This window comes from Centropristis striata, chromosome 20 (genome assembly GCF_030273125.1).
Source record: "Centropristis striata isolate RG_2023a ecotype Rhode Island chromosome 20, C.striata_1.0, whole genome shotgun sequence".
NCBI classification, from domain to species: domain Eukaryota; kingdom Metazoa; phylum Chordata; class Actinopteri; order Perciformes; family Serranidae; genus Centropristis; species Centropristis striata.
Window position 1 is genome coordinate 32,968,442 of NC_081536.1, and position 27,161 is coordinate 32,995,602.

A 27,161-nucleotide genomic window follows, 5' to 3' on the forward strand; every position below is an offset into this window, starting at 1 on the left:
CACCCATATTACTTAATTCATCAGCTCAATACAAACATTTTCTTCAGTCGTTCGGATGTCCGACAGTCCTTAAACGCATCACAAGACGAACAAAATAGACAAATTTAACTTAATTTTAAATTTCAAATGTTAGAATGATATTTGATGGAAATGTGAGCTAACTAATGCTAAACAGGACATTTAGCCTTCAGAAAGCATAAGGCAACTGTTAGCTTGGCGGCATCTAAAGTAAAAACTAAAGAGAACCAGAACATCTTTAGCCTAGCTTAGCACAAAAACTGCTGGCTAGTTTAGTCACACACCTGCTAGCATCATCAATGCTATGTTTGTTTAAATTGATAGTTGATGTTATGGAAGCTACAAACAAATAGCATAGCCCCATTAACATACATGTTAGTAGTTAGCATCTTAGCTATTAGAAGAAAGAACATGTTTAGCCTAGCTACATACTCTGAAAGCTAACTGAAACTGTTAGCTAGTGTTATCCAAAGTGAATGTTAAACCAGAACACCTTTAGCCTAGCTTACCACAAAGACTGCTAGCAAGAGAAAAACTGCTAGCAATAGAAGCTACTAGCGCGCTCAGGAACAGTTAGCATAGCTAACATGAACATAAGTCTTTGTTGCTAGTAAACATCTTAGCTGTTAGAAGCTAAGTGCACAGCTAAGTGAACATCTTTAGCCTAGCTTAGCACAAAAGCTGTAAATAAGGGGAAACTGTTAGCTTTGTTAGCTTAGCTTCACAAGTTATTTTCAGTTTAAATGATGAAAAAAACTAAAGGAGATCTTCAAACGTGAGAAAATATTTTATATTTATTTTTAACGTGTCAATTAAGTCTTTCCTCCGTGTCCCAGCATGCACTCTGACAGCACACGTTTCCCAGAATGCACCAGTGACGAGCTTCAGTCTGATGAACCGGATCAATACTTTGTTTTATAGATCATTAATCTGTCGTCTCTAATCAAAAATATATAATTATTAATAACCGGCTCACAGACTGAAATACAAAGACAATCAGTAATAAATCATCAATCAGTGGATCAATCGTGATTATTGATCCTCGGTGAGCGAACATTCAACCACAGAAGAAGAAACTGAAGTCAAAGTACGGAAGCTCAGGAGTGCCAGAAACATGAAAAACAACAAACATTGTTATTTTTATCAATAAAACAATTATTATTTAATAATAAGCAATATTTTTTTTATTATTTATTGCATCCTGATCATAAATCCATCCGACCTGGTGTACTTTGCTAAATTTTAAATCTGACAAAAAAAAAAATGTGTAAAACAAAAAGAAAACATTTTCAGGGTTGTTTAGTTTTCGATTAATAATTATAACAAAAAAAAGTGAACACAAACTTTAACGAAGGAAATTATTAGGATATATATATATATTTTTTTAAATGTAATCATTATTTTTAGGCACCATAATCGTTATATCATTTAATTTATGTACCTTTTCATCCTTTAATTGCATTTCCTTTAATATGCACTTAAATACATTTTAATATTCAATAAAGAGACAACAAAAAAGATTAATCTAAACTTTTTTAAATCTAAATTTTCATAATTTGAACCAACTGATCAAAGTAACAAATTTATACTTGAATTTAAACAGTAATTTTATTAATCCGTACCGTTTTATATCGGTTAATTAATAAATCTGTCACGAAATATGTGATTATATTTTTCATTGTTTTGATTTAAATCGTATTCTTTGGGGGCTTTTATTTTGTAGTAACTCAGCTTTGTGTTTCTGGCACCAACAGGCTTCCGTAGAACATAAAAACCAAAACAACAACAAAACAAATCAACAACAAATCCAAACATAATCAAATAATCTCTTAATAACTGATTTCATAATGAAGAAAAAACAAAAAAGGTGACAACAACAACAACAAAATAACTCGATGGTTACATTCCAGGCGGGAGAAGCTCCGCCCCCGGCCCCGCCCCCTTCAGGTACGGTGGGGGGGGTCAGAGGTTAGCCAGGGTCAAAGGTTAAACCTGAGATGGTCCGTGACTCCCCGACAAACCGATCAGGTGACTAAATAAAAACACGCCATGACAGGAAACGATTAGTAGAGATGAGAAAATAAAAGTCTGACCTTCAGAATAAAAGGCCCGGCGTCGCACCCGCAACCTTCCAGAGAGAGAGAGTGATAGGCACTGAGAGTGTGTGTGTGTGTGTGTGTGTGTGTGTGTGTGTGCGTGTAAATGTGAGTGTGAGTGTGTGAGAGAGAGTGTGTTCATCCAGGTGTGTCTCACCTGTCCTCTTCAAAATAAAAGCTCCCTATCAGGAAACAAGGCAAAGACGTCCGTAAAGTTCATTTTTAAGTTTCTATTCGTGGTTTTTTCTTTTCTTCTTCTTTAACGACACACACACGCACACGCACACACACACACACACATTCCTGTACTTCTATCTTTGTGAGGACCCTCATTGGAACAGTGAATTCCCTTGAAAGGTTATAATAGTTTGGGATTTTTCATTCGTTTTAGTTTTAATTTTGTTGTGAATTTTTGTTAGTTTTAAGGAGTTTTTAGAGTGAGTTAACTAGTTTTAGTTTAGTATTTATTAGTTGTAGTTTTTTGTAATGGGGTATTTGTTGGGTGGGAGATTAAAAGAGGTCACAGTAAATTTTGCCTTTATTTCCTTTGCCTGATCCATCTTCATTATGTATGAAAAAAGTTGACAAAGATGAAAACGAAGGACATTTTCACTCTAATTTTAGTTAGTTTTGTAACCACACAATACAGTTTCAGTTAATTATCATCATCATGTAACCTTTAACCCTTAAAACAAAGTCTGGAATCTAAAAAAAGCCTTTAAAGAAGTGAGGACCGGCCGAAGTGTCCTCACTTTGCAAAAATGTCCTCATTCTGTTGGTTAAAAACGTGTTCCGGTCCTCACTATGTAGGAAGTACAAGAACACACACACACACACACACACACGCGCAGGCGGAGCTGGGCAGCATCAGTAGAGCATGGCTATATCCTGGAGGGCGTGACCTGTGACCTGCGGCGGGTCAGACGGCGGCGGGTCAGTCGAGCAGCGTGCCGTGCTCCTGCGCCCGCGTCAGGCTGTCCTTGCGGTGCAGGTGGTGCACGCCCATCCTCTTGGGGCTCTTCTGAGGGCGCTGCGGGGCGGCGGTGGCGAGGGCGGGGTCGTAGTCGGCGAGGCGCGGCGAGATGACGGGCAGGTCGTGCGGGAGGACGTCCCTCTCCTCGGCCGAGCTGTCCTCCTCCTCCTCCTCCTCCTCCTCCTCCAGCTCCTTCCTGCGGGCGTCGGCCGGGCTGGTCGCCACGGTGACCGCCGTGTCCCCGCTGCCGCCGTCGTCCTCCAGGTTCATCAGCAGCGTCTCGCCCTCCTCTGCGGAGCCGCCGTCGCCGCCGTAGCGCCCGCGCCGGCCGGGCCGCGGCTCGGTGTCGGTGTCGGTGTCGAGGCTGGAGCCGCGGCTCGGCGTCCAGCTGCGCGCCGACGAGCCCTCCTCGCCGTCAGAGTACGCCGCCCGGTGGCGGTCGGAGGACGAGGCTCCGCCCCCCGGCGTCGGCCTCCTGCGCTGCAGGTCCTGAGCCGTCTGGCTGCCGAACGCCGTGCGGTGCACAATCGAGCTGTCGCACGCCGGCGCCATCTTCTCCACGAACATCCGCTGCCAGTTGGCCAGCAGGTCCTCCTCCGAGCTCCCGGAGCTCGCCAGCACGCTCGGCGCCTGCAGGGGGCGGAGACTTTAGTACAGCAGACAGCAAGCCCCGCCCCCTGACCTCTGACCCCTCACTACTATTATCACTCATCTGACTGAGTGCACGAGGCGCTTTTATTTTACTAGAAAATGTAGAATTTTTGTTATTGTTTTTTTTAGTAGGATTTTTTTTTTTCCAGCAAAAGTTTATTTCTTTTTTTTAAGTCATAATATTTTAGAACAAAAATCTTTCTCAAGAAGTAGTTTTATGTTAGTGGAAGAAAAGTTCAGAATATTTTCCAAAAAAAGTCTTTTTCAGCAAGTCATAAAAGTTGAAATATTTTACTTTAAAAAGTCGGAATATTTTTCTCGAAAATTCGTAATATTTAAATGGAAAAGTTGTATCATAAATTGTATTATAATTTTTTTGCTCCATAGTCGTTTTCTTTAGTTCTTTTTTTTTTAAAAAGTTGTAAAATCTAATGAGAAACACTTTGCTAAAAAAGTTGTAATTTTTTTGTTAGAAAAGTCATAAAACTTTTTTTATTTAAAGGTCGTAATATTTGTGTAGAAAAATCGTAATATTTAAATGAAAAATATTCTCAAGAAGTGGTTATATGTCAGTGGAAGAAAAGCTGTAATAAATTTAGGTCATAAGTCGTAAAATCTAATTTGAAAAGTTTAAATATTTTTCTTGAAAAGTCAGTAATTTATTAGAAAAGTCGTAAAACTTTGGCTAAAAAAAGTTGTAAAAGTCAAAAAGGTGTAATTTTGTTAGAAAAGTCTTAAAATCTGTAATATTATACTTTAAAAAGTCTGAATATATTTGATTTTAAAAAGTCTGAAAAAAAAATTAAATCTGAATATTTCTTTTAAAAAGTCATAAAATCTAATTGTAAGATAGAAAAGTCATAAAAGTTGTAATATTATACTGTAAAAAGTCGGAATATTTGTGTAGAAAAATCATAATATTTAAATTAAACCAAACGTTTGGCTGGAAAGTCAAAATATTTTACTAAAATAATTTGTAATTTTTTTAGTAGAAAAGTTGCAACTTCTCAATGTTTCAGTAGAAATAATGTATATTAATATACGTACATATACTTAATATTATATTTAGACAGATGTTTCAGCGGAAAAGTCACAATATTTACTTTTAAAAAGTCGTAATATTTTAGAGGAAAAGTCGTGAAATGGTTTAATAAATAAAACTTGTTCCTCTAATGATATGAGTTATTGATGATATTTACCTGCGGCGGGCTGCTGAAGGGGCTGGACTGGCTGGACAGCGGCTCGCTGGTGGCGTCTCGCTGCGACGGCGGCGTGCGGTGGTGGACTCCGCCCCCGGAGGAGGAGGAGGGGGCGGGGCTTCCGGGCGCCTGGCGCTCGTCGTCGTTCTGGACGAGGCTCAGCGAGATGGCCTGCCGCGTGGCGTACGTGCAGTTGGGCAGCGGCGAGTTCTTGGGGATCTTGACTTTGTCGTCCGACGAGAACTCGATGACCTTGCGTCCCGGGTAGAGCGGGTGGGGCGGCGGCGGCGCCGGGTACGGGTTCAGCTTCTCGAAGGACGGCGCCCCGCCCGCCTCCTCGCCGTCCAGGCTGCTCTGACTGCGGCAGGACCCGTTCTGCGTCGCCGCCTCCTGCCCGCCGTTCTCCCGGCCGCGGGGCTCCGCCGCCACTGGCGGCGCCGCCGGGCCCGTCATGTCCACGTGGACGAAGACGTCCTCGGCGACGGGCCGGCCGCAGCTGCTGGACTGGGCGGAGTTCAGCACCAGCGGCTCGGGTTTCTCCAGGACGCGGGCGATGACGGAGGTCGGCACCACGTCCGCCGGCGTCAGACTCAGCGTGTCCGGGTCCTGGACGCCGGGGGCGGGGCCTCGCTCCGGGAGGCTGCTCTTCATGTGTTTGTTCAGCATGTCCTGCAGCTCGTAGGGCAGCTACACACACACACACACACACACACACACACACACACACACACAGTGTTAGAGTGTTTCCAGGAAGCTGGTCGGATCAGCTGAGACTCTAAAAACTCTAATGGAACTAATGGATCCATCAACCAGAACACACACACACACACACACACACACACACACACACACACACACACACACACACACACACACACACTCAGACAGAGTAACACACACACACAGTAACTTGAACCTTCTAACAGCTTTTACAGAACTGATTAGTGTCCTCACTCAGTTGGTTAAAAACGTATTCCGGTCCTCATTATGTCGACAGTACAGGTATCATAAACACAAACACACACACACACACACTCTCTCTCACATATACACACACACACACACACACACACACACACACACACTCTCTCACAGACACAGACACACACACAGTAACCTGAACCTTCAAAAACATATTCCGGTCCTCATTATGTCGACAGTACAGGTATCAAAAACACAAACACACAGTGTTGTACTTGTGTCGTTGTGGGGACCAATAGTCATAATGCATTCCCTGGGCCCTTAACTCAACCTGATACTGACTTTTATATTGTTTCCATCCAAAAGTCCTAATATGTTACTTAAGATTTACTAAAAAAAATGTGAATAATAAATAATAAAACACACACACACACACACACACACACACACACTCTTGTACTTCTGTCGTTGTGGGGACCAATAGTAACATAATGCATCCCCTGGACCCTAACCTAAACCTGATACTGACTTTTATATTGTTTCCATCCAAAAGTCCTAATATGTTACTAAAAATGTACTAACAAAAGTGTGAATAATACACACACACACACACACACACACACACACACACACACACACTGACTTACATCAGCGAACTTGTGGTTCCTGAAATGTGATTTGTTGCATTTGAGCAGCTGGACGGCGAGGTTACAGTCCTGCCTGTAGCGCTCCTACACACACAAGAAGAAGAAAAAGAAGAAGAATCAGCCAATCAGAGCGCAGCACAGACAACAACTATAACAGATGAGTCGTTCTGAGCACGCTCAGTGTGTCGACCGTAAAACAACCTACAAATTAAAAGAAAAATTAGGAAGTAGTCATATGCAAGTAGAAGAAAAGTATTAAAATAAATCGATAAATATTTTTAAATTCTGAATATTTTCCCCCCAAAATATATATAATTACAAAAGTTGTAACACTTTGCTATAAAAGTTGTAATTTTTTTGTTAGAAAAGTCATAAAAAGGCATTAAAAAGTCATATTAGTAAAAATTCAGAATATTTTTGTAGAAAAACTTTAATATTCTAGTGGAAAAGTTGTAAAAAAAAAAATGTCTCCGTAAGCATTTTATTTTAGTAGAAATAGTAGTTTTATTTTTCTAGCAAAAGGAGATTTCTTTTTTTATCAAAGTCATTATATTTTAGTACAAAAGTTGTAGAATTTTCTCATGAAGTGGCTATATGTTAGTGGGAGAAAAGTTGTAATACTTTAGGAAAAAAATTGGAATATATTTTCATAAGAAGTCGAAAAAACTACTTGGAAAAGTTTTAATATTTTTATTGAAAAGTCAGTAATTTATTAGAAAAGTTGTAACACCGCAAAAAAAAGTTGTAAAAGTCTAAAACTTGTGTATTTGTTAAAAAGTCAGATTTTTTACATAGAAAAATCGTAATATTTTGCTATAAAAAGTTGTATAATTTTCCTCAAGAAGTGGTTATATGTTAGTGGTAGAAAAGTTGTGATACTTTAGGAAAAAATTCAAAAAAATTAAAAAAATTAAAAAAGTCCTTAAATCGTATTTGAAGAAGTTGCAAAACTTGGCTAAAAAAGTTGTAATATTTTGTTATAAAAGTCATGTTTGTTTGTTTTGCGAGTAAACAGCGTGCGTTCTCACGTTGAGCTCCTCCAGACGGTCGATGGCGTTCTTGGCGTCCAGCAGCTTGTTGGTGAGCTCAACGATCTCCTGGTCCATCGTCTTTTTGTCCCTCTCCACCTTCCGTAGCTGTGGGAGGAGCAGGGACACGTTAGCAACTGTCAATCACCGCCGAGGCAGCCAATCAGGAGCCGGGGGTGGCGGGAGGCGGGGCCTACATTCAGATCAACTGGGAATAAACTTTAAATACACAAAAAACAAACAAACAAAGAGGCTCAGAGCCACGAAGACGCTTTTATTTAAAAATATTCAAAATAATAAACTCTTCCCAGATCATTTGAATGATGCGCTAGAGAGCAGTTCTCCAGAGATGCATCATGGGAAACGGCGTGCGGCGGCTGAGATCAATAAGATCGATCAGAATCTGATCAGATCCGGAGACAGCTCGCATTATTATTAATAATATTAATAATAATAATAAAAACCTTTTATTCTGTTAGAGGAGAATGGAAGGTGGAAGCTGCCAAAATAAAATAAATTATTACTTTAAAAAGTCATAAAATATTCATTAAAAAGTCAGAATATTCGTTAAAAAGTTGGAATGCTTTTGTAGAAAATAATCGTAATATTTTGCTATTATGAAGTTTTCTCAATAAGTGGCAATATGTTAGAAGAAAAGTTGTAATATTTTAGGAAAAAATTCTGAATATTTTCACAAAAAATTGTAAAATCTAAATAGAAAACTTGTAACACTTTTTGTATTTTTAGAAAAGTAATAAAAGTTGTAATATTTTACCTTGAAAAGTCATAATATATATGTTAAAAAGTCTGAATATTTTTGTAGAAAAATGTTAATAATAGTTTGGATCGAAACTCATTTGGCAGCTGACAGAGGCGGAGACAGCTCACATTATTATTAATAATATTAATAATAATAATAAAAACCTTTTATTCTGTTAGAGGAGAATGGAAGGTGGAAGCTGCCAAAATAAAACAAATTAATAATAAATTAAATAAATTACTATTATGCAATTAAATGTATCAAAAATAATCTTATAAATAAATTAAGTTTGTTATTATTGTTTTTATCATATTGTCTTTTTGTTGAGTTGTTTTTATAAGATATTCAAATACATTTAAATTCTGATGAATAATTTATTTTTATTGTGGAATCAATGAAAAACGTATCAAAATTATATTTGATTATTAATTTTAAAAATCATCAGAACATCAGTTTTTGCAAATTAACTCTTTAAATGTTGCATTAATTAATTAATAAATTGATAAAATGTGACAATAATTATGTTTATTTTCCTTTACAATAACTGCATTATTTATTTATTTACCTTTATATTTAATTTCCACCTTTTTTGTATTTATATTATAGGCATTTATTTTATATATTTTATTTGAAATTAATTTAATTGATCATTTATTTAATTTATTATTTTCTTCATTGTGTAGACGACAAGTCGACTTTTTGACATCAGAGTAAATAAAACATTTAAAAATAAATTATATATATTAAATGAATAGGAACGAAAATCAATATGAAATACGTAGGTACATTTATTTTTTTATATTATTTCTGTTCGATTTAATAGCATATAAAATTGAAGTAATTACTATTATTATTATTATCATTCTTATTATCTATTTTGCAGCTAAAAAATGTAACAAATAAATAACAATCCAAAAATTTTAACATAGTAATTTTTAAATTAATTTAAATCAGGAAAAAAATAAATTATAATAATAATAATAAATATATATATATATATATATATATATATATATATATATATATATATATATTAGAATTTTATCCAAATATTGAGTCAAATTTTCACTTGGATATTTAGCAAAAAAAAAAAAATAATATAATACATTTTTCAATAATCATATTTAATATGTGTTAATAAAGGTTTTTTTTTAAAACATTTCAATTCATTATAATTATTATTTTATTTCATAATAAATATATAATAATAATAATAATAATAATAGTTTGTTTCAGTTCTGAGAGAAGTAAAAAAAATCTCTTTTAATGTGAAAATCTGAGTTTTACGAAGAGACGGAGGACAGACACCACAGAAGAAGAGAGTGAGGATGAGGATGGACAGATGTCGGGATGAAGAGGAAGAATAATGAATGAAACGCAACTGCATGAACCCAAGTCTGACTGACGGCCGCCTGATGAAGATGAAGATGAAGATGAGTCGGTCCGGAGCGGCAGAAAGGAGAAACAAAGAAGAAGAAGAGATGAAGAAGACGAGAGACACAAACACACAAACAGTTAGTTTATATCAGAGAATTTAATCAGAAAAGTCAGAAAATAAATGAGAAAAGTCAGAATATTTTATTAGAAAAGTCAGAATATTTAATCAGAAAAGTCAGAATATCTATTTAGAAAAGTCAGAATATTTATTTAGAAAAATCAAAATATTTAATCGGAAAATACAGAATATTTATTTAGAAATGTCAGAATATTAAAATGATTAAAAAATTGCCATTTAATTTGGCTAGAAAAAAATCATTGTTATATTTTGCCAAAGATGTCAGAAAACTACTTGAAATTGCTTGAAAAGTTTTAACTTATTTGCTGAATATTTTATAATAAAAGTTGTAATACTTAAACATGTTATATTTCACAATATAGGATATTTATATATCTATAGATATTTAGATTTCTTTAGATTAGTTTCTATATAATAAAACATTAAAATTTCATTATACAAAGTGAATATGTGAAGAGAAGAGTAATTTATAATAAAGTCATCATACATATTCGTGTTTGTTTAATTAATTTCTAAACATTTATTTTATTATTTATTCATTTTAATGTTTCACGTTGAGCAGAACGAGGTCACTGTAAACACACGGTGACCTCTGACCTCTGCTGCGTCCGTCACACGCTTTCCATCAACAAACATCAATAAACACACAAACAGTCATCGATCACACACACACACACACACATGCACAGACACACACACACACACAGACACACACACACACAAACACACTAAAATACAAAATAAATTATTATTTTTGTTACAGTCAGAGAAAAAAAAAACATATTATTATTTTCATTCTATTTTAAAATATACATTTTAAAAGAAAAATTAGTAATGAATTCAGCTTCTGAAAATAGACAACAAGTAGACAACAATAAACAACAATAAACAACAAACAAAGAAGGTTGTTGTTACCAGAGCGTGCAGCTTCTCCTCCAGGTCCTGATTGGCTCTCTGAGACGCCGTGTAGCTGTTCTGCAGTCTGACACACACACACACACACACACACACGTTACTCAGCAGATATATTAAATATTTATATAAATATATAAAACTCTGCTGCAGCAGGATGTGTTCAGCTAGCGGCGGCGGCATTGAGCGCCGTCTCTTGTTTCCTCCATCGTTGACATTAATCTGATAAATATGATCATTTTTTGTAACTTGGATCCTGTTGCACACAGACAAAATACACAAAACACAAGCAAACTGAGAAAACATCTTCATCGATTTGACAACACAAAAGCAGCATTTAGAAAACGCTGCAAAGACCACAACACAACAGAAGTGTTTCCAGAGAAGAGAAGATAGAAGATTACTTTATTCATCCCACAATGGAGAAATTCAACCTCTGCATTTAACCCATCCTTTTTTACACACAAGTGAACACACCATGCACATTACTGCGCCCGGGGAGCTGTGCAGGGGGGTTAGGTGCCTTGCTCAAGGGCACTTCAGTCCTAGACCTGTCAGTACCGGGATTCGAACCGGCACCTCCAGTTACAAGCCCGATTCCTAACCTCTACGTTGCCAGCTAACGTTAGCATGCTATCCAATGGATAGCATGTTAATGTGAGCTGGTGATCGATCAGCATGCAAGCTTTAGCCTGCAATCGATAGCATGCTAATGTTAGCCGGCGATTGATAGCTGGCGATCGATAGCATGCTAAAGTTAGCCAGCGATCGATAGCTGGCGATCGATAGCATGCTAAAGTTAGCCAGCGATCGATAGCATGCTAACGTTAGCCAGAGATCGATAGTGTGCTAACGTTAGCTGGCGATCAATAGCATGCTAGCGTTCGCGGGCAATCGAGAGCATGTTAGCGTTAGCCAGCGATTAATATCGTGTATAGTTCATTTATTCAATTTATTTAACTGCAATGTGATTGATACGGGCCAGCGGGCTAATGCTATATATCACGTTATACCATGAAAAAATCGTTATCTTGAAATAACATGATAATATCACAAGCGTGTCCAGACGTGTGCGTCACTTTTAAGTGTCCTCTGGAAACACTTCTGTTGTGTTGTGGTCTTTGTTTTCTAAATGCTACGCTTGTGTTGTCAAATTGATGAAGATGTTTTCTCAGTTTGCTTGTGTTTTGTGTATTTGCATGTGTTTTGCGCTGTGAGGTCTCAGGGCCACCGTACAGTTTGACAACGTAAGCACATATTAGTGACCTGTAACAGTTTAGATTAAGATAACACGAAATAGTTCTGATTTTCTTGTTTTTCTCCTTGCAGGCTACAATAATTACTCCAGGGAGCAGAGATGCAGGATACAGAATAGCTTGCGAGTGATTTGAAAAAAAAAACAACATGCGCAGGTCTCATTGTGATTAATGTCAGCGTTCTAATGCGTTCTCATACACCTGTACGCCAGGTCCTCACCTGCGGAACTTGTCCCTCATCTTGTCCAGGTCGTCTCTGGTCCGGCTAAGCTCCGCCTCCATGTAGTGGCGGCTGCCGTCAAACTCCGCCTCCATGGCCTCCATCTTGTGGGTGGAGAGAGAGAGGCGGCGCTGCAGGTCCTCGTTCTGCTGCTGCAGGATCCTGGGTGTCAGAGGTCAGAGGTCACAGGTCAGAGAGGAGAGCTACTCCTCCTCGTGGAAAGTAGCTCAGTACATTTAATGCAGTTTATAACAGCTGAAAGTTCTCCTCAAACAGAAAGCGTTTTAGTCCAAACTGTAGCTCCTATCATTGATCCGACTTCACTTTGAGCATCCTCAGTTCTTCCTGAACGTCTACATATGTGTTTTTTGAAGAAAAATGAAGAAATTGTTTTTTTAAGAGCGATCAGAAGAAACTGGTAGCTCTGCTGTCCTCCAGAAATGTTCCCTCCTTTTTCCCATGGAGGTCTATGAGGCTGTGGGTGGTGTTGGTGGATCATCTGTGGTCCTACGCCCAAACTAGAACTCTGACAGCTTCACCACACCAATGAGAGGGAGAAGACACATTTTACTACGTATCTATGTATAAATTATTTCTGTAGAGTGGTATCTGTGGCCTGGAGCACAGTTTCCAAATTTATTTTTTGTCAATTTTTCTCTCCCTCTGCACTCTAGCGATGATGTCATCCACTCTAGCCTCTCCATACGATAACATTGGGGGGATTTTTTGGCGTGTTTTTGCCATATTATTTGAAAACCGTTTGCCGAAACCCTTAGAAAAGTCATAGCACACTTGTCATGGCCGAGCTGGTCCATTTGATACCTTTTTAGTGTATGTGAGACCAAAACTCTGGGAGGAGTAGTCGACCGGAAAAAAAACCCACAAAGACACGGAAGAATAAAATCTAGGATTAAGCCCGGTAAATAGTATATAGTGTGCTCTTTCAAGCACACTCAATAATAAATAATGATATATTATTATAGATTAAATTGATCAATAACCTGAGCTAGTTCTTGAAATAAAAGCAATAAACAATAATACTGTCATAACATATATAATATATGTATAATAATTATATATAACATAATAATAAAACACAAAGATGCAAGAACACAGGAATAAACTTTGAATTCAGATCCAAAAGAAAAAGCTGTGAAATCTGGTTTGAGTTGTTGTGAGCTGATAGAAATGTGACTAATTATAATAAATATGAATCTAATGGTGATTCTTGTGGATCTGATTCATATTGTGATGATGTAAACAGAATTAATCTGGTCTGTGAGTCTCACCTGATCCTGTCGGAGTCGGAGAACGCCTCCTGAAACACAAACAGACACAAGTCTCATTATTATTATTATTATTATTATTACTAACACATTAAATTAGTTTCATATCTGATCATTGGTCTTTGTGCTGCATTTAGAATTCACTTATAAGTTAAAAAGATTGACTTGAACTCATATTCAGTCATATTCATAACAAACAAACATTTCAACTGTGAAACAAAATGCAACAATGTTCCGGCTCACATTAGTTTTTTGTTTTTTTTTACACCATAATGACAAAAAATAATGACAAATTCATCTCATGATGCACAAAGATGAGTTCTAATTTGTTCACTTCAGCCTCAATTTACTGTTTAAACAGAGCTGTACATCTTTTATATATATTTAATATACATTTTTGATCTATTTTACTATTTTCAAATCTATTTATACATATATATTTATTTAATATACATTTTAAATCTATTTAATATACTATTTATATATCTTTTAAATCAATTTTATATACATTTCTGCATATTCTATATATTTTTCAATTACATTTTATATATATATTACATATTTAAATCTATTTTATGTATTTTTGCATATTTTATACAGAATATATATATTTAATATTGTTTAATAAACATTTTAAATCCATTTTATTTTTTAAACCTATTTTATATATTTATTCGCACATTTCATTAACATATTTATAATACATTTATATTAATTTAATATACATTTTAAATCTATTTAATATAAATTTCTGCATATTTTATATATTTTTCAATTATATTTTTACATATTACATTTTAAATCTATTTTGTATATTTTTGCATATTTTTTGTACAATTAATACTTTTATATTTATTTAATATACATTTAAATCTATTTTATACATGTTTTTGCATATTATATATACTTCTTAATTATATTTCATATATATAGTTTATAGTATGTAATTTTATTGATAATTAATTCATAAAGGCATCTGAATACTTTTATTCACATTGTTGTATTTTAATCCTCTTCTTATTTTTGTTCGTTCACATTTTTTATTTCTGTCTTGTACAGTGCTCGTCATTTTAAAGATTTATATAAAATAAAGCTTATTATTATTCTTATTATTATTTATATTCTCCTAAAGAGCTGAACTCAGTTAGAATCAGGACTTAAAGCTCAAAATGTATCTATTCATCATCATTATTATGGAAAGGTCAATAATCAGTTTTATTATAATAATTTACCTGCAGGATTTAACATTTCTGCTTATTGACAAAACAACAACAGAATCATAACAATCAATAATGTAAATGATCGTTTCACTGCAGCAGAAAGAAACTAATTCCTGAGATAATTATGTGATAAATATACATATTATTGATTGATGGATATATTTTAACTTCCAACAACGTGACTGGAGTTTAAAAACCCTTCTCCTTGTTTCCAGGACCTCTGCTCTCACAGGATTGATCGGCTGATCGATCAGCTGATTGATCAGGTGATTGATCAGGTGATTGACGTGTGACATCATGCTTCCTGTTTCTGCATCGATCTCTGTCGACGTATGGAAACTACGTCCTCTCCCAGCATGCACCGGGGCTCCACGCCGCGCCGCTGTCAGCTGATCTGTGTGTGTGTGTGTGTGTGTGTGTGTGTGTGTGTGTGTGTGTGTGTGTGTGTGTGTGTGTCAGCTGATCGATGGCGTGCAGGGCCGCGGGGTCGATGACTGAGAGGAGCTCTGGCGATTCGTTACAGACTCTTTATCAGTTTCCTGAAGCGTCATTATCGCTGATTGGCATCGGAGCGCCGAGAGAGTTTAAAAGCCCGCGGCGGCTCGCATCAACACGGACTCACGTTTCATCTCCTGACCTTTGGACTGATGCATTCTGGGTATATATTCTGACACATTTAAACTGATTTGTCACCTCACTATGGGAGCAAAGCTTAAACTACCAGGTTACTGAATGGAGTCTGGTTCAGTCTCTGTTCATCAATTTTATTTTTCTTTATTTATTTCTTTATTTTTTTTAATTAATTTTAACTCAGATTATTTCACCTTTGCTTTTATATTTTTCATACGGTGGCCCTGATTGATTGATTGATTTTATTTGACCATTTTTGATATATAAAATATGAAACAGCAACCTGTGTCATACATAATATAAGTAGATAAAAAAAATAGTCAGGGATGGCACAATAAAGCCCTAAGGCTTATTTCCATTGTGGTCCCTACGCACAGCGCTCAAACTTAAGAAAACATGGTGCAAATACACAAAACACAAGAAAACTGATAAAACATCTTCATCAATTTGACAACACAAGAGCAGCATTTAGAAAACGCTGCAAAGACCACAACACAACAGAAGTGTTTCCAGAGGACACTTAACAGTGACGCACACGTCTAGACACGCTTGTGATATTATCACGTTATTTCAAGATAATTATAATTTCATGGTATAACGTGATATATAGCATTAGCCTGCTGGCCTGTATAAATCACATTGCAGTTAAACAAATCAAATAAATGAATGATGCACGTTTTAGTTGTTCTTTCTCAATGGCACTGAGTTGGTCTTGGTCTTGCTAGCCCGCTAACGGTAGCACGATAATGATCGCCGGCTAACATTAGCACGTTACGATCAGCCGCTAACGTTAGCACGCTATGATCGGCCGCTAACGTTAACATGCTATCGATCGCCGGCTAATGTTAGCATGCGATGATCGGCCGCTAACGATCGCCGGCTAATGTTAGCACGTACGCTATGATCGTTATAAAGTGAAATTCTCATTATCTTGAAATTACTTGATAATATCGCGTGACGTGTGCGTCACTTTTAAGTGTCCTCTGGAAACACTTCTGTTGTGCTGTGGTCTATTTGCAGCGTGTTTACTTAAGTTGCAGCGCTGTGAGCTCTCAGGGCCAAAATACTTTTATTTTCTTTAATTTTTTTTCTAGTTCTAGTAATTCCTTTATTGTTATATTACTATGTATTATATATGTATGAAACAATTATAACTTTCCCTTTAGAAGTTAATCTTATTTGTCATTTTTACACTTTAAATTGTATTTCTACTTTTATTTTCTAACTAATTTAATATTTATTGGGATTTTTTATATCATTATTGCTATTCTCTTTTTTAGAAAATTAAAAAAATTGATCTCTTTTTACTTTAAATGTTTTTTTCTTTATTCACCTATGATTTATTATTTTTAAGTTGTTTTTAATTATTTTACTCAGATTATTTATATCACTGTTGCCATCTCTTTTATTTGTTCCATTTTTATTTGTCTTTTATTTCTAGTTTTTCTTCATGTGAGTAAGTCAGACAAAAACAAAACATGCAGATTTCTGACTGGAGTCTGTTTGAGTCTCTGTTTGTTTATCTGTCCGTTTGTGTTTGTTTACATTAATAATTCATAAGAAGTTTGTCTGTTGACAGAAAAGTTCAATTAACACTCATCACAGAGACAACATCAGAAATTAACATATTAATATATTAAAATACAAATCACGGTTTGTTTGTGACAGGAAGCCAGATTGTTCTCCAGTTTAATGACTTCAAAATAAGAGTTTTTAATCATAAACAGCAGGCTGAGAAGAAAGTTTCATTCTGTCGGTTTATAATAATTATATTCTTCAGAATTGAATAAAAATATAAATTAAGATGATTCAAAGTTCAAATAAAGTCATAAATAAACACAGGGAATATATATAACAATATTTTTTTTATTTTACCTTTTATATTATACCTTTTGTATTTTTCTCTATCTATAAAAATATATGTTTATTCACTTTTACTTATTTTTTAGTTTATACATTTTAAAATACAAAACTCTTATTTCATGTCATTTTGTTAATTCTACTTTTTCATCTCTTAATATTTATTAAATAATAATAATAATAATGTATTGTTAGCTATTTATTAAAAATAATTAAACATTTACTTTCACTTATTAATCTCTTACATCACTAAATCTTTTTTATGAATTATCATTATCTATTTCTTTGTTCTGCTCTTTAACATGCGAGAGCAAACACAACATATTTATCACTTTTTTATTTAATATCCGTTCTAAATAAAATGTCTATTAATTACAGACAGACGTGAATCAGGGTGCTTTTATTCTGAAGGCGGAGGCTGTAGGCCACGCCCCCTGTGACCTCTGACCTACCTTGATGTGAGACAGAAGCGCCTGATTAGAAACAGGAAGTCTGTGTTGAGTCTCCTGAGCCTCCATCTTTACTCCTCTATTCACTCTCATCACCTGCTCTTTAGGCCCCGCCCTCTCTGTGATGTCACATCGCCCCGCCCTCTCTGTGATGTCACATCGCCCCGCCCTCTCTGTGATGCCACCCCGCCCCGCCCTCTCTGTGATGTCACATCGCCCCGCCCTCTCTGTGATGCCACCCCGCCCCGCCCTCTCTGTGATGTCATGGCGTTCCTCCTGCAGCGGTTGGTACCAGCTGCCGGGACGCTGCACCGCCGCCACCCAGTCGTCCCATCGCCGCGTCCGGTCCGCAGGCGCCCCCTCCGCCCGTTGCTTCCTGTGGGCGTGGTGGTGGCGGCGGCGCTGGGGGGCGGGGCTTCCTCGCTCGCTGGACGTCGTCCTGCCCAGCAGCGTGAGGTGGGCGGGGCTCAGGACGCTGCTCGTTATCTCGTCCAGGAAGTTGGAGAAGCGGACCTTCTCCTCCAGAACCTGCATCTTCCAGTTCCAGTCGGTCCTGCAGGGCGACGTCGGGTCCGAGGAGCGCCGCCGTGCCGCTGCCGCCGCCGCACGCTGCTGCGACCGGTCCAGAGAGCGACTGGGCGGGCTGAGGGTGGCGCCGCCCCGCCCCCTGCTGTCATCCAGCACCTCCACAGACTTTGACTTCCTGATGATGTCGTAGGCGTGCTCCACGCCGAGCGAAGCCGGCTGCTTCAGGATGCCCTTCGGCAGCGTGGCGGTCTGCGCCCGCTGAGTCCGGCTGTGGCGTTCTCCTCTGGCGCCACGGGCGGGGGACGCCGTCCTGTCTGGGGCGGAGCTGTGATGCGCCTGAAAACCTTCGCCGAAGAGACCCGGTGCCCGGCGAGGACTCGTGGTCACGCCCACCGCCGTGGTCCTGGTGCGGATCGGCCGGAGGCTGCTGAACGGCGGCGGCGGCGGGACGCAGAGCTCCAGGCTGGACAGGCTGGACACGTCCAGCTCGCTCTCTGAGAGCAGCGAGGTCGGGACGCCATGCCGCGAGCGGACGCGGTGCGGCCGTCTAGCGGCGGCGGCGGGGAGCTGCTGCTGGGGGGACTGAGGAGGGTTTAACGTGTGTTGGTTTACCTGGTTGATGTCGGGCTGCGGCGCCGGTGGAGGCGGAGCGACGGCGTGACGCGTCTCACGGTGCTGCGGCGGAGCCTTACGGTACGGCTTCCTCGCCGGGGCCGCGCTCGTCATCCTGGCCCTTCGTCCGTCTGTCGGTCTGTCAGTCCTGCCGACAGAAGGAGAGTTAGAACGAGACGAGACGCCGCCGACCGCCAACCACCACGACCCGACCACGACTGACCTGACACACAACACACAGTCTCTCTCTCTCTCTCAGTCTCTCTCTCTCTCTCTCAGTCTCTCTCTCTCTCTCTCTCAGTCTCTCTCTCTCTCTCTCTCTCTCTCTCTCTCTCTCTCTCTCTCAGTCTCTCTCTCAGTCTCTCTCTCTCTCTCTCTCAGTTTCTCTCTCTCTCTCTCTCTCTCTCTCAGTCTCTCTCTCTCTCTCTCTCTCTCTCTCTCTCTCTCTCTCTCTCTCATTGATGCTCGGTCGCCCCTCATCAACATCAAACACGCCTGACATGATGTTTGTGTCTTTGTGAGGACCGGTTTGGAGTCACACGGCCCTCACAAAGTCCAGTTTTCTACAAGGAAAACTACGATTGTTAAATATATTATTAGGATGAAAATAAAGAGATGAAATACTAGAAATAAAAATCAAATTAGACAAATAAGAGAATGCAAATCGTGATAATCCAAGTTGAAATTAACTCATAAAAACAATTGGAAAATTAAAAAAGTAAATAATGAAAAAAAAAACCTTTATAGTAATGGATAAAAGATTACTATTATTTACATTTTATTTCTATATTGTATTTTCGATTGTATTTTTCTTTATTTTACTGTTGCCACATTACAGGCCTGCAGATCTGTGGTCCTCACAAGTATGTTGATACAGTTACTGTGTGTGTGTGTGTGTGTGTGTGTGTGTGTGTGAGCCTCAGGCAGCACATTGATCTCAATTAGTTTCCAGAACAGGAAGTGCAGCTCCATTGATCTGAATGAGGTCAACGTTAGCATGTCAGCGTTAGCCTGTTAATGATGAAAGACACACAGCAGAGCTAACGCGAGCTAACGTGCTAACACTTCGACCCCGACGATGAATAAATTAATAACACACACTCTCTACTGGTTTCTACTGAACAAACACACACCATAGTTGTTGGCTTTTTTTGTCTATAACACTACAACTCCCATGATCCTCTGCTGCTGCTGAGCCAGAACATAAAAGTGAACACAATCAAAAGAGATAAATATTAAGTCAAGTTCCTACAAAGTGTTATCTGTAGTGATTTAAAGCTCTGTGATTGGCCATCTGTTAGTGAAATGCATCCTGGGAGTCGTAGTCAACTTCTCTCCTCATGTTTGGTCATTGGTTCCTACAGACAAGCAGAGAGGAGAGGACAGGAGAGGCTGTTTACACAGAGCAGAGAGGAGAGGATAGGAGAGGCTGTTTACACAGAGCAGAGGGGAGAGGACAGGAGAGGCTGTTTACACAGAGCAGAGAGGAGAGGACAGGAGAGGCTGTTTACACAGAGCAGAGGGGAGAGGACAGGAGAGGCTGTTTACACAGAGCAGAGAGGAGAGGACAGGAGAAGCTGTTTACACAGAGTAGAGGGGAGAGGACAGGAGAGGCAGCAGCAGGTGTGAGCTGTCAGTCTCAGGTGAGGAAGAGGAGGATGAAGCTTCTTCTTCTTGTCTGGCTGCAGCTGCTGAATTTTACATTCTCTCTGCCCCGAGCGTTTTTACCCAGCATGCTTTGCTCTCACGCAACACACACACACACTTGGTAATAGTGTGTTTGTGAGGACGTTTAATTCTCATCACATCTTCTTCAGCTCTCTTCTTTCTCTTCTGTTCTTTGTGTCCTCGTTGGGTCTTTTGTTCTCTCCACATTTCTCTGTTTTCTATTATTTATTCTCTTCTTTCTGCCCTCGTTCACTCATTTCATCATGTCCCTCCTCCTCCTCCTCCTGTCCTTTTATTTTCTTTCTTCCTCTCTCAGATCAACTGAATTTCAACATTAAACTCTTTTATCTTCAAAGTGAAACTCAAACATCTGAAGTATTTCACACCGTGTTTCCTGCGACATAATGTACAAGAAACATTTATTACGTGTTATTAAAGTATAACTCCGTGTTCCGTGTGTCGGCGGTCGGAGCAGAGAGGAAGAAGTAGCAAGTACCAAAACAAGCAAACAACAACAATTACTGGCTAACAACTGCCAATAAAAGCTAACAGCTACTAACACAAGCTAAGAACTACAAATACAAGCTAAGAACTATAAATACAAGCTAAGTACTACAAATACAAGCTAAAAGCTACCAATAAAATCTAATAGCTAAGAATAAAAGGTAACAGCTACAAATACAAGCTAACAACTACAAATACAAGCTTGCAGCTACAAATACAAGCTAACAACTACAAATAATATCTAAATACTACAAATACAGGCTAATAACAACAAACACAAGCTAACAACTACAACAAGCTAACAACTAATATCTAAAAACTAGAAACACAAGCTAACAGCTACAAACACAAGTTAACAGCTACAAGCTAACAACAACAAATACAAGCTAACTACTAAAATCTAAAAACTAGAAACGCAAGCTAACAACAACAAACACAAGCTAACAGCGACAAATACAGGCTAAAGACAGTTTTTTTTAACGTTGTTGACCTTCTCACTGAAAACAAGCTAGTTAAAAACAACTTCCGGAAGATTTTTTAACTCTGTTCACAATGTGCGGTCAGAGGCAGGATGTGACATCATGAGTTCAGAGGTGTTTGTACCTGAAAGGTGAGCTGCTCCACAGCTGACTTCATCCACAGAAACACCTGAAATACACGATTTACACTTTAATTAACACACATTTCAACATATTAATATTTTAAAATTCACATTTTGACCTAAAAACAATATTACATAATAACAATAAATATTATAGAGTGAATGTGCTGTTAAAGATATTAAATTACACTCTGCGTCACAAGGTTTTATTTATTTAGACCTTTTGTTTCACCTGAACATCTCAGGTGCTGGTGTCTTTATTTCACCTCCTCCAGGAGTTATCAGAGTTTTATTACATTAAACATCACACAGAAAGAGAAATAAAGTGCACAGTGGCACTTCCAACACTCCATACGACACTGAGAGAAGAAACTATTGTAAAGAGCTGCTCAGATTAAACCGTCTGTTGTGTTCTGGGTTAAAGAATCTACTGAAACATAAAACAACCCGAGTCAGAGCTCGTTAACATTCACATTCCCAGAACTCACAGCAGAAAACATGGAGGACAAAATGAGAGAAAAGAGAAAAAAGAGCCAAGGCAGCCTTGTGTGGTGTGTGTGAGAGAGGAGAGAGAGAGAGAGAGAGAGAGGAGAGAGAGAGAGAGAGAGAGAGAGAGAGAGAGAGAGAGAGAGAGAGAGAGATGAGAGAGAGAGAGAGAGAGAGAGAGTGTGTGAGTGTGTGTGTGTGTGTGTGAGTGTGTGTGTGTGTAGGTGAATGAATTCATCCTCACCTCGTACGTCAGCACTGAAAACTCTTCATCCTCTCTGCAGCGTCCGTCCTCACACACTCTGTCCTCGTCCTGTGAGCATGTGAGCCCCGGCCTCCAGACGCCTGAAACACGAGACGGGACGGAAAAACACGTCAGTACCTGCTGTCAGTCAACATGAGACACACCTGCTGTTCAGTTCACCTAGACACCTGAGACACACCTGCTGTCAGTCCACCTGAGACAACACACTGCTGTCAGTCAACATGAGACACACCTGCTGTCAGTCACCTGGGACACACCTGCTGTCAGTCACCTGAGACACACCTGCTGTCAGTCCCATGAGACACACCTGCTTCAGTCCACCTAGACACAACTGAGACACACCTGCTGTAGTCAACCTAGAGCACACCTGAGACACACCTGCTGTCAGTCCACCTGGGACACAACAGAGACACACCAGCTGTCAGTCAACCTGAGACACACCTGAGACACACCTGAGGACACACCTGCTGTCAGTCCACCTGGGGACACACCTGCTGTCAGTCAACCTGGGACACACCTGAGACACACCTGCTGTCAGTCAACCTGGACACACCTGAGACACACCTGCTGTCAGTCAACCTGAGACACACTTTCTGTCAGTCAAAAGCTACAACGCAGGCTAAAGACAAGCTAACAGCTATAAGCGGCTGACGACAGGCCGATGGAGCAGAGAGCATCATGTGGAACAGGTGAAGGGCTTTTATTTTGACAGGAACAGGAAATGTTCCATCATGTCAGTCTGATTGTGCAGCGAGAGTCGTTCATCGTTCACTCCCCCACCAGCTCTCTGCTCAGGTGAGCTGCTGCTGCAGTGTGCATGTGTGTGTGTGTGTGTGTTTGTGTGTGTGTGTGTGTGTGTGTGTGCAGTTAGTCAGAGCTGTGGTTCCTCTGTACAGACGACAACAGAGCTGCTTTCATTTCAATCTGAGCGGAAACTAACCTGCTGCGCACACACACACACACACACACACACACACACACACAGTCTCAGTGTGTGTGTGTGTGTGTGTGTGTGTGTGTGTTGGCCGTCTGTTTGTCAGGAAGAACGACTCGGCAAAGTGTGTGTGAAAGCAGGCGAAGCGTCCAGCTGACAACCTGCCGTCTGAACAACACACTCGCTCCAACTGAAGGTCAAACTGCAGCAGATGGCATGCTGGGAAATCACTGAGAACACACTAAACTGTCTGTCTGCAGGTCTGTCTGTCTGTAGGTCTGTCTCTCCATCTGTCTGTCTGTAGGTCTGTCTGCAGATCTATCCGTCTCTCTCTCTCTCTGTCTCTCTGTCTGTCTGTCTGTCTGCAGGTCTGTCTGTCTGCAGGTCTGTCTGTCTGTAGGTCTGTCTCTCCATCTGTCTGTCTGTAGGTCTGTCTGCAGATCTATCCGTCTCTCTCTCTCTCTGTCTCTCTGTCTGTCTGTCTGTCTGCAGGTCTGTCTGTCTGCAGGTCTGTCTGTCTGTAGGTCTGTCTCTCCATCTGTCTGTCTGTAGGTCTGTCTGTCTGTCTGTCTCTCCATCTGTCCATCTTTCGGTCTGTCTCTCTGTCTGTCTGCAGGTTCTGTCTGTAGGCCTGTCTGTGTCTCTCTATCTCTGTCTGTCTGTCTCTCAGTCTGTCTGTCTGTCCACCTGTCTGTCTCTCTGCAGGTCTGTCTGTCTCTCTCCGTCTCTTCATCTGTCTGTCTCTCTGTGATCAGCTGATCGATGGAGCTTAACAGGAAGTTCATCAATGTTTCAGAGTAAAACTATTATTTTTCCATCCAACAAAATAAAACAAGAAGGTGAAACAAAGTCTTGATATTGAACCAAAACGGTGAAAAAAGCGACTTTAAACATTTTAAACATGAATTGATCCGTCAGACTTCATGTATTGATAAACTGACTCCAGATCAGATCTGATTAGTTTTCCACAGATCAGAGGAAAACGACCACGTCAGCCAATCAGAGAGCAGGAGAGCCACCAGCTCATCCTACCCATAATCCTCTCTGAGCCCCTGTGCCATGTAATCCCACACAACACACACACACACACACACACAATCAATGAGTCGACCATCAGAAAATATATCTGCAGCTCTTTGATAACTTTATTAAACTGAATATTTATAAATGAAGCCGTCAGACGTCTTAGCTCCACCCGGCCGGGACGCGAGGACGGAGGAATCTAACGCTCCTCTGACAGGAGACGAGACGTCCCGGAGGAAAAGTGTGTTTGGACAAATGAGTGAGACGGATCTATTTATAGTGACGGAGGGACAGGACGCTATAAATAGTCCCTCAGCTGCTCAGCACCAACATCAGATCAATAACTTTATTAATAAGAACTGACAGGAAGTCAGAAAACAGTCATCACTTTATTATTTATGACTAAATACGAATAAAGTCAGAACTGCTGCTAAACACGACTCACAGTCACTCGTTTGGTTTCTGTCAGCACGACTCTGTCTCCTAGTCCCTGTCTCCTAGTCTCTGTCTCCTAGTCCCCGACTCTGTCTCCTAGTCCCTGTCTCCTAGTCTCTGTCTCCTAGTCCCCGACTCTGTCTCCTAGTCCCCGTCTCCTGGTCCCTGTCTCCTAGTCCCAGATTCCTAGTTTCTGACTCTGTCTCCTATTCCCCGACTCTGTCTCCTAGTTTCTGTCTCCTAGTCTCTGACTCCCAGTCCCCAACTCTGTCTCCTAGACCCATCTCCTAGTCCCCGACTCCTAGTTTCTGACTCTGTCTCCTAGACCCTGATTCCGTCTCCTAGTCTCTGACTCCTAATGTTTGACTGTCTCCTAGTCCCCGACTCTGTCTCCTAGTCTTTCTCCTAGTCTCTGTCTCCAAGTCTCTGTCTCCAAGTCTCTGTAGCCAAGTCTCCGACTCTGTCTCCTAGACCCATCTCCTAGTCCCCGACTCCTAGTTTCTGACTCTGTCTCCTAGTCCCTGATTCCGTCTCCTAGTCCCCTACTCCGTCTCCTAGACCTCATCTCCTAGTCTGTCTCCTAGTCCCCGATTCCGTCTCCTAGTCTCTTTCTCCTGGTGTCCGACTCTGACTCCTAGTCTCCGACTCATAGTCCCCAACTCCGTCTCCACTTTGTGTCAGTTCTCTGTCTCCTAGTCCCTGACTCTGTCTCCTTGTCTCCTCCGTGGCCCACATGTCTCCATATCTCCGTGTCTCCTGGGAGACATGTTCCAGGGACCAGACCGTCAACAGGAAGTTTATTATCAGAATGGAACGCGGCCTGTTTGGTATTTCCGTTTCCTCTCCCACACAGATTGATATCTGAATGTTTATCGCTCCAGATGCATTCTGGGACAAAACTCGGAGCGTCTCTGTGTCCTCAGAGCGTCTCTGTGTCCTCAGAGCGTCTCAGTGTCCTCAGAGCGTCTCAGTGTCCTCAGAGCGCTGCAGGAGGTTCACCAGAAATGATAATGAACGTGTTGAAAGTGAGACATGAGACACAGAGGACGAGTCAAGGACACGCAGACGTCTCTTCTGTCCAACATGAATAAAACATGAACATTTGTGTTTCTGAAATCAAGAGCGAGGCGTTCACTGACCTTCAGGAAGTTTCCCTTTCATCTCTTCCTGCTCATTCCCTTCACTGCCTCCTCATTCCCTTTTCACGCTCCCTTAAACGACTCCTTGTTTCCTTCACTGCCTCCTCGTTTCCTCTCCATGCTCCCTTCACTGCCTCCTCGTTCCCTTTTCACGCTCCCTTAAACGACTCGTTTCCTTTACTGCCTCCTCGTTCCCCTCTCTATGCTCCCTTCACTGCCTCCATGTTCCCTTCACTGTTTTCTCGTTCCCTCTTCATGCTCCCTTCACTCCCTCCTTCTTCCCTCTTCATGCTCCCTTCACTGCCTCCTTGTTCCCTTCACTGTCTCCTTGTTCCCTCTTCATGCTCCCTTCACTGTCTCCATGCTCCCTTCACCGTCTCCTCGTTCCCTCTTCATGTTCCCTCCACCACCTCGTTTCCTTCACTGCCTCCTCGTTCCCTCTTCATGCTCCCTTCAATGACTTGTTTCCTTTACTGCCTCCTTGTTCCCTCTTCATGCTCCCTTCAACGACTCGTTTCCTTTACTGCCTCCTTGTTCCCTCTTCATGCTCCCTTCAACGACTCGTTTCCTTCACCACCTCCTCGTTCCCTCTTCATGCTCCCTTCACTGCATCCTTGTTCGCTTCACTACCTCCTCGTTCCCTCTCCTTGCTCCCTTCACCTCCTCCATCCTCCCTTCATTGTCTCCTCATTCCTTCTCCTTGCTCCATTCACCACCTCCTTGTGTCCTCCCCTCTGTCCCCTCTGTCCTTCACCACCCCTCTTCTCCCTCACTGCCTCTATGTTCCCTTCACTGTTTCCTCGTTCCCTCTTCATGCTCCCTTCACTCCCTCCTTCTTCCCTCTTCATGCTCCCTTCACTGTCTCCATGCTCCCTTCACTGTCTCCTCGTTCCCTCTTCATGTTCCCTCCACCACCTCCTTGTTTCCTTCGCCGCCTCCTCTTTCCCTTTCGATGCTCCCTTCACTGTCTCCATGTTCCCTTCACTGCCTCCTTGTTCCCTCTCCATGCTCCCTTCACTGCCTCCTTGTTCCCTCTTCATGCTCCCTTCAATGACTCGTTTCCTTCACCGCCTCCTCGTTCCCTCTTCATGCTCCCTTCACTGCGTCCTTGTTCGCTTCACTACCTCCTCGTTCCCTCTCCTTGGTCCCTTCACTTCCTCCATCCTCCCTTCACTGTCTCCTCATTCCTTCTCCTCGCTCCCTTCACCACCTCCTTGTGTCCTCCCCTCTGTCCCCTCTGTCCTTCACCACCCCTCTTCTCCCTCACTGCCTCCTGTTTCCTTCAGGTCGTCCTTTTGTTTCCTTCCCTTCCACCTCGATGACT

The 27,161-nt window shown here is 40.6% G+C and overlaps 1 protein-coding gene across 1 annotated transcript in view; it reads right to left on the reverse strand.

Annotated features, from left to right (window-relative positions):
• Positions 1–993: 993 nt before the first annotated feature.
• tjap1 (tight junction associated protein 1 (peripheral)) overlaps positions 994–27,161 on the reverse strand; it is a 31,722-nt gene continuing 5,554 nt past the window's right edge. Inside the window, exons 2-11 of the mRNA XM_059323939.1 lie at positions 22,286–22,386; positions 21,558–21,602; positions 18,783–18,930; positions 13,487–13,515; positions 12,198–12,359; positions 10,725–10,791; positions 7,534–7,641; positions 6,506–6,589; positions 4,938–5,624; positions 994–3,717 (exon numbers count right to left, since the gene is read on the reverse strand). Coding sequence (XP_059179922.1) covers positions 3,049–3,717; positions 4,938–5,624; positions 6,506–6,589; positions 7,534–7,641; positions 10,725–10,791; positions 12,198–12,359; positions 13,487–13,515; positions 18,783–18,896 — 1,920 coding nt within the window. The 5' untranslated portion in view covers positions 18,897–18,930; positions 21,558–21,602; positions 22,286–22,386 and the 3' untranslated portion in view covers positions 994–3,048. The remainder of the gene's footprint in view (positions 3,718–4,937; positions 5,625–6,505; positions 6,590–7,533; positions 7,642–10,724; positions 10,792–12,197; positions 12,360–13,486; positions 13,516–18,782; positions 18,931–21,557; positions 21,603–22,285; positions 22,387–27,161) is intronic.